The sequence below is a fragment of the Epinephelus fuscoguttatus genome, linkage group LG6, assembly GCF_011397635.1.
Source record: "Epinephelus fuscoguttatus linkage group LG6, E.fuscoguttatus.final_Chr_v1".
Lineage (NCBI taxonomy): Eukaryota > Metazoa > Chordata > Actinopteri > Perciformes > Serranidae > Epinephelus > Epinephelus fuscoguttatus.
The window spans coordinates 17,259,786-17,268,180 of NC_064757.1; the positions used below are offsets into that span (position 1 = coordinate 17,259,786).

Consider the following 8,395-nt stretch of genomic DNA (forward strand, 5'->3'; position numbering starts at 1 on the left):
ATAAAGGACATTTATTAGTCATAATATGATGAAAAATAGGCAGGAGTAGCTGGTATTTACAAGTTTGTCATTGTGCATGGCTGTTCAAGCACAATTTAGCAAAATTAAAATGGCTTTTTTTAATCAATTACCCCCCATAAATATGCGAAATACCTTGTCCCACAGCAGTCCCTCTTCCTAATCTTTCACTCTGACTTCACTGTGTTTGTTTATGTTGTTTTTAAGCAGAAACTTTTCCTCTGAGTCTGCCCACTGTGTTATTTATGTCTGTTGATCTGCTTTGTAAAATAACTGCAGCTCTCCAGGTTGTGGTGTGACCTGGCGTAAACCCTGCAGGTCTGATGTAGCACAGATAAACCCAGAGGAAGCTACTGACAGAGATGAGATGCAATACTTACTGTCGCTACAGCGGATGCAAGATGATTTCTGGGGAAAATAGTGATGAATTCTGAGGCAAGAGCAATGAGGAGGAAAGAGAAAAAGTAAATCAGACAAACGAGATTTGGCTGCAGGCCACAGTGTAGTCTGAAACAAGACAGCTGGAGCAAACCAAGCAGATGATGCATTCCTGTTAAATTCACACTAGCTGACAGAGATGCACATGGGTGAAGAAGAGACACAGTTGTGCAGAGGAGACATGGTATGTTGACTTTGGGAAGCTCTGTGGGAAATTTGCTTCCATGTTTTGACTGCAGACACATCTGTGTGTGTGTGTGTGTGTGTGTAAATAATCAGTTTATTATTATTTTATTTTTTCTGGCTTGTCGATAATTTGACATTTTTAATATTTCAAGGGCAGTTCTCATGCAACCCAAATTAATGTGGATTTTATTCTGACTGAAATGACATAAAAATGCTATTAAGTGTACCATTATCATCATCATACTTACATAGTAGGATACAGTGCATATCGTTTTGAGCATTTTTAATTTATAGTATATTATGTTGGTAATATTACTTGTATTGATATATGAGTTAAGAGTTCCCTGAGCATTGACTTTCAGGAAGCGCTGCTCCCAGGCAGCGTTAAAATACCACCTGCTCCAGTTGAAAATCAGACGCTTACACCGACCATGATAGAAACCCTTAATTTAATATGTATAAACTGAAGTATTTGATCGCATAGCTCGATCGTCGGTGGTGCAGACTACACAGCATGTGAGGAACCTTGCCTTGAAAGTCAAACGTAGGGTACCAAATACAAAAAGCATATCTCGCGAGAAGAGCTTCAGTGGCGCGAATAAACAAGGAGTTTCTCCGGAGAAAATAGGTTGCTGTGGAAGTTAGTCGCGTGTCTTGAGGAAATTTTTCTAAACTATTCCGTTTGAATCGCTATAACATTACATTTTAAAGTTCAGCATAAAGTTAGCGTCTCGGTTAAGTTCAGTTTTAAGTCTGTTTGCTTCGTAAAAGGAAACTATGTCGGACGTTTTGTCTGATGACGGCAGCGACGTCAACCAAGATGACACTCAAGAGGATGTTATGACCCCGGCGGAGCTGATAGCCAAACTCGAAGAAGTGAGTCTTTGTCAGAATTATGCAGTTTGTAGTCGTGAAGTGCCATAGACCTCATATAGCCTCTAAGAAATTACCTCCCCCTCATTAGACCGTCACGCAGCTGTGTTTTCTGTGTGTCGCCCGCAGGCTTGGCTGAATGAGAAGTTCTCACCGGAGCTGCTGGAGAACAGATCAGAGGTGGTGGAGTGTGTGATGGAGCAGCTGACTCACATGGTAAATTAAACGGGGAATACCTCCTGCTACGTGGGTTGTGTTTCACTGTAGGTTCAGGATCACTCACAGTTCTGCCTACATTTTCTAAATGTCACAAACAGCACAAACAGTGTGGTGCAGGGTTGTAACCACATGTACTGATGGAACAAGTATTCAGGCGCTTTACCTCAATAAATGTCGGCAAAAAATGGCGTAACAAGTTAAAGTCCTGCATTGAAAATGTTTCTCAGCTTAAGTACACACATAACTTAACAATTGGTAGCAAAATGTACTAAAAGTATCAAAAGTTAAAGTCCTCAATGCAGAAAAATAGCTCTTGTGAGTGTTGTACCTTTGTATGTTTTATTATAAGATGATGCTGATACATTAATGTCTATGCAGCATTTCACTTTGGCAGATGTTATATTCCTTTGTGCTTTTAAAGGTCCCATGTGTAGGATTTAGGAGGATACTCTGGCAGAAATGGAATAAAAAAATCATAACTGTGTTTTCATCAGTGTATAATCACCTGATACTGAAGAGTCATATTTTCATTACCTAGAATGTGCTGTTTATATCAACACTCTCTCATGGAGTCAGCCATATTGTTTCTACAGTTGCCCACAATGGACAAACTACCCTCTAGCCTCTTTTACACTGCCAGATTTTCCGCGAATGTTGGGCTGATTTGGCGGTTAGCTGCGAGTGTTTATACACACAGAGGCGGAAAGGCGAGTTGATCCGAGACGCCCAATTTTCCACCTTGGAAGGTAGTCATGGCGGAACCCTTAACGTTTAAACAGACCAAGGCAGCCTTCCACAACGGAAGGGGGCTGTTGAAGACTTGTGGGAGGAGCTGATAGCAGGAATTAGCGAGCAGCTAGTAGCAAGAGGGAAACGCAAACCTGACAGACACTGTAAAGATGAGCACCTGGGGAGACAAGGAATAGCGCGCCCTCCTTGCACTCGCAAACGAAGAGGCCATTAACCATCAGATGACAGGGACGGTGAAGAACGGGCCGATTTAGGAGAGAATCGCCGTCTGACTACCACCGCCTGACGAGCAGCGGCTTCCCTCCCACGTCACTGTTTATGTCACACACTGAGCTACACGTTTTGTTACTTGCTCACGCCCCCCATTGCCCCAAAAAAGGCACATTCTGTGTAAACAAAAGTAGGTAGGCGGCAATTTTCCGCCATCCCCAATTTTGTTTTTATACTGCCAATGCTGAAAAAAGACTGATTGGGCTTTCCTGCAAATTTGCACAATTCCTATCTAAAAAGGGCTTCTGGCTCTAGATAGGACCATTCATGTGTTCATGTACGCCACTGTAGTTCCTCTACATGCTTGGCACATAGGAGAAGTCTCAGTTGGTTGCAGACTGTGGCACTTACTGCTAGATCCCACTGAATCCTACACACTAGACCTTTAAAGTACAGTAAAAAAGTAGGGTTGGGCTATACTGAAATTGCCCTACAGGTGATACATCTTTTAAAAAAGCAAAGATATACGATAAGTCAAAAAACAAAACTGAAGACAGACCTGCACAGTGCACACAGATATAAATAGATATGGACTGGAGAAGCATATGTTGTGATACACTTAAAGGAGTATTACGCTCATTTTCAAAATTCATACATTATTCATGTGGTCTACGACAGTCCGAAAATATTAGTAGAAATGAACAACTCTTCCGAATCCAAAAGCTAGAGTGCTTAAACTCTGGTGGTCACCTTTAAGTGGCTATAAAGTGGCCCCAGTTTGTAGGCAGCGAGTGCTATTTTGCACAAGAACGTGCTCAGTAAATCAAATCAGTCAACTGGAATGGTTATTTTCAATCAGTAACACGTTTATCAATATTGACGTATGGAATGAGGATCACACAGAGACAGTCCTACATTTTGTCTATGAACAAACCAACTTGCAGCAAGTCGCAAACTTACTGAGGTGAGGTATTGCACTAATGACCACATGGGCAGTGGAGTAGTACATTTTCAATAAGCAATCTGTTACTTTTATAATAACACTGCAACTGTTATTTCCCTGTTTCTTTTGTCGCAATTAATTGCATGTTTGTTAAAACATGATGTCAAGTTACTGTAGCTGCCTCTGAAGAATGAAGTCAGTGGTAACTTGGTGAATTGAGGGTTTATTTCAACCAAACCAAAGTTGGTGATTGTTGGAACAGTGGACTAACTAACTAGAAGACTGACAAGACTAACTACGACTGTTTTAGTGAGTTTGAGTTTGAATTTTGTGTGTTTTATGATGAGTTAACAAGGCAATTAAGCCAGTGTTTGTGTTAGTTATTAGGTGAAAGAGAGAAATTTGTATTAGTGTCGGGTTGTATTTTTCTGTTTAATAAGGAAAGTGTGTGTAAAAATAGGCCAAAACAGAGTTCACAAAGTAATGAGTGTGACACAATTTACAACAGAGTTACAACAATTGACCACAGCAAACAGTTCAGTGCCCTTTCTATTAATTCTGTTTGTATGGATGAAGCACAGAGACAGCATGACAAGAGATTAAATGTAGCGCAAAATTCACAACAGGCATTGCATAATTGGACATTGTTCTGTTATGGCACACAGGTGATGGCCATTATCGTGGCCAACCAATATCGTTTTGAACAATTATCTCATCATATCGCCCAAGCAGAGTAAAAAGCACAATTTCCCGCTTAGTTGTGGAGTGAACATATGAAGTGGAAAGACATTAAAATACTACGTATTATAAAGTAATGTACCTCAACAGTGTTCCTCAGGTACACCACTGTAGTAAGTGTACTTAGTTACATTCCACCTCTGTTAAACTGTCAGTTGTTTAGTCTATAAATGTTAGAAAATAGTAACTAAATGTGAAATGTAGCAAGTGTGTATTTACTGTATAGTGTATGGAAGTGTTTGCTTTACCTTTCTCAGTACAGTAACAGACAAAACTTTGAAGCTGTTGTATATCAGTGTGACTTGGATTACATTACTGCTGTTGAATCTTAATATCAGATCCATGCACTTCCATACTCATTCATTCAAATACTTAAATTATCCAATGACTGTACCATGAATGGATTCATATTCTCCTCATATTTTGAATGTCTTCCTTTCTGGTCATTGTAAGTCTCCCCGAATAAGGAAATAGCTAATTTCTCAGTGTCCTGACCTTTTCCTACATACAGGAAGCCAACTTACAGCGGGTGAAAAAAGGTGATGCGAAGGCCAGCATCCATCGCATGGAAATAGACAGGATTCGCTTTGTGCTCAGCAGCTACCTGCGCTCTCGCCTGCAGAAGGTCAGTCAGGTCAACAATGCAATGTGCAAACTAAAGCTCTCATCGCCCTCTGTGCTTGCTGATCTTTGTGTCACGTATTTCTAGATTGAAAAGTTTTTCCCGCATGTGTTGGAGAGAGAAAAGTCTCGAGGTGTGGGTGATCCGTCACTGCTTTCACCGGAGGAGTTTGCTTTTGCCAAAGAGTGAGTATTGTGTTGGTTTGAGCAAGAATAGTGGAGTATGGTCAGAAGTGTTTGTTTATACTGCTGCTTCTGTGACACTAAAAACAAATCTGATACACAGGTATTACGCCAATACTGAAACCTACCTGAAGGCTGTAGCATTGAAGCGCATGCCCCCCAACCTGCAGACAGTGGACATGCTCAAAGCAGGTAACATCTCCTTTGTATTGTCTATATTTCCAGCTCACACGCTCTATTTATACTTATCCAGTCTTGGATGTCTCATGCCTGAAATACTGGTATTAGCATGTGCTGGCAGGTGGTGGCATTTGCTTTGACATTTTCACTGCCCATCACATTAAGTCCCTCATATTCTAATGTAATCCCAGTGCCTGAGCCCTGCTTGGACTCCTTTGTGTTCCTACGAGTGAAGGAGAGACAGGAAAACATCATGGTCGAGCCTGAAACAGATGATCAGAGGTTCGTTTCAGTTGTTGACCCTGTTTTTAAAACCCACTAGATGGCAGTGTCACCTTTCCACATTCAGTACTGTAATGATTTTCTGCTGAGATACTGAAACATCTGATATTATCTCCACTCTGTTTCTTCTATCAGAGAGTACGTTGTAGATCTCGAGGAGGGCTCTCAGCATCTAATGCGGTATCGAACCATAGCACCACTTGTTTCAAGTGGAGCCGTGCAGTTAATTTGAACACGGAGGTGAGTAACAATGAGTTTGACTGTGTGGTCTCTCTCTCATTAACACTGCCCTCACACCTTCTTGTACTGACATCTGCTAATTCATTTCTGCAGATCTTACATAAGCAACTGCTTTGCAGTGACATCTGGATTTATTTTTAGATCTTTTTTTAGCAGTGTTCATTGTCTCTTGGCAACAGATAATGGAAGAAGTATCTCCTTGAAGAACAAAAACATGTTTACAATATGCAGATTTGTTATTTCACTGAACTGCAGTCAACAAATATAATTAATATAATTAACACAGTGATTTTTTTGTTACAGGTCTGTTTGTTGGTGTGGATGATTTTGGCTCCAGGAGGTCAGAAAATGAGCAATGGCCTATTTTTGCAACACAGCAGTAATGAGGAAGGGGCACATTAACCTGAAGAGGTTACATCTGGAAATGCTCCCATCTCACTGTTGTCAGGATTAAAGACTCATATGTGGAACACAAACACAGACATTTGTGGCAGCATGTCCTTGAGACATTTAACACAGTGGGGAAAAAAACACCAAATATAAGATGATTAGTGGAATTGTCAAAAGTCCTTGTTGACGTATGAACCCTGTTCGCAATGCTGTGGTGTTATTTTTGATTCATTTTAGTCATGTCACAACATAAGTTTGGTTACGTAACTCTAATGTATTCTGGTGTGTTGGTGTTATGTGAGTGGTAAAGGCAAGTCTATCTAATCTGCTAATTCATTCTGTTACTTTATTCAGATGACTCACATTATTTGACTTTATCCTCTGCTGCTCAGTAACAAGATGCACCCGAAGGTGAAATTTCATCAGTTCACTTGGCATCACTGCGCATACCAACTCAAGGTACACGTGTTCATGTGCGTGCATGTTTGAAAAAAAACGATGGTTGTTTTGATGACCATTTTTAAATAACCTCCACAGTCAAAGCAATATGTATTACTGTTATTACAAAAAGTAGATATCTTAATGATCAGATAACTTCTGTGCATCTCTTCATCTTGGCTTCTTCTTCCAGAGTTGTTTGATTTTTAACTCCCATCTGCTCCTCAAGTTTAAAGTTTTTTTTGGACTGTGTGTGTTTTTAGCTTTTCCCTAAAAGGATTTGTGTGGAACATTGTCTTCTCTGAGACATAATTGTTGTAATAGCATCATTGTTATGTAAGACTCTCACAGGGAGCAATCAGTGCTTATTGTTTGCCCTCACACAAATTGCCCAGTATTTGGAACTAATCAGGGACTGAGGGAGAGCAGCCTCCTGAACCACGTATCAACACACTGTCGTCTTTTGAACCGCACTGCTGATCTAGCTAATAAGGACTCCTATAACACAGTGTTTTTCGGCGATAAGGAAAAATGAGAGGGTGTTGATGATCTAATATGAAGAAAAACAAGTTGGGTTAGACACATGGTAACCGTAGCATTTAAACTTAGAGCTCTGCAAGGGTCAGAAACTCCAGCCCTGGCCAGACTGCATGCTGAGACCAACCCAAATATCACTTGACGCTCTCTAATACTTTTAAGTGCTATATTGTTGGCAGCTGGACATTGCACCTCTCACCCAGGAGGCTTCAGTTCCAGCTCCAGGACTGAAGAAACCTCCTGGAGGAGAAGTGAAACGTTTTCAAGAAACTCAAGCCAGTCCAATCGCCAACGATAAAGCACTTAAAATTACCATGACGTGGATGACTGAGAACCTTCACCAACATCTCTAATACACATGAAAACACATTACAAACATGCTACTAGGAGATGCATTTATTATAGGTGTTAAACAAGGGGCACAGTGAAAGGAGAGAGGTCAAATCAGCCCAAGGCTAGTCTATTAAAAAAAAATCTACATATACATGTGCAAGCTGGCCTGAATTGACTCAAGACTTATTGGGTTCCATTGGGCATGCGGAGCTCTTAAGTTAGAGTGCATGAATGCTATAATCCTCAATATGATGTTGGAAAATGAAAGCAGGAAAATGCTTGAAAATGTCATTTGAAAAAATAAAAACTTTTGTAAATGACTGAATGTTTAAAAAATTATTTGTTTTTATTTATTCTTAAACACAGCATCCAACAGTGTTTTGCCACAGTAAGCTTTTTTGGACTTAAATATTGATGTTCCAATTCATCACTCATCAAGAAGTCCTCAAATTTTGTGTCCAAATACACCTGCGGGACCATGACGTGTGGTACATGAGGATTCATGTAACTCGATACATACACACGTACTTGGATTGATATTTGAATAGGTGAGGGGCACGCTGAGAATCGTTTTGAAATCTGGCCCTCCTCTGCGTCACACATACTGACATGCTGCGGGGCGGCGATCCCTCCAGGACAGAAGCCAGCTAAAAGGTGACTTGAATCCAAGCCTCAGTGGCCACAGACAGGTCTGAGAATAGAGCCGGACATGACTGGAATAGTTTCCACAATGCAGAGATGCGTTACATACAGTAGTGCTGTATGTACTGAACTGCCAAATCAGTACTGGATATGATGTATGAGGACACTACAGAG

General features: G+C 40.6%; 1 protein-coding gene across 1 annotated transcript; it reads left to right on the forward strand.

Moving 5' to 3' along the window:
- The first annotated feature begins 1,225 nt into the window (after nt 1–1,225).
- On the forward strand, nt 1,226–8,232 carry gins4 (GINS complex subunit 4 (Sld5 homolog)). Its single transcript, XM_049578982.1, has 8 exons — nt 1,226–1,518; nt 1,645–1,731; nt 4,887–5,000; nt 5,085–5,182; nt 5,283–5,371; nt 5,551–5,641; nt 5,777–5,881; nt 6,185–8,232. Exons 1-7 carry the CDS (start codon nt 1,420–1,422, stop codon nt 5,871–5,873), a joined length of 675 nt encoding a protein of 224 aa, XP_049434939.1. The 5' UTR covers nt 1,226–1,419; the 3' UTR covers nt 5,874–5,881; nt 6,185–8,232.
- The last annotated feature ends 163 nt before the right edge of the window (nt 8,233–8,395 follow it).

Excerpts from the sequence above, each read along its gene's own strand:
- gins4 (XM_049578982.1), top strand. The coding sequence starts at position 1,420 with ATGTCGGACGTTTTGTCTGATGACGGCAGCGACGTCAACCAAGATGAC. Across the intron at positions 5,001-5,084 it reads TGCGCTCTCGCCTGCAGAAG|ATTGAAAAGTTTTTCCCGCA; the intron begins GTCAGTCAGGTC and ends ACGTATTTCTAG. Across the intron at positions 5,642-5,776 it reads CCTGAAACAGATGATCAGAG|AGAGTACGTTGTAGATCTCG; the intron begins GTTCGTTTCAGT and ends TTCTTCTATCAG.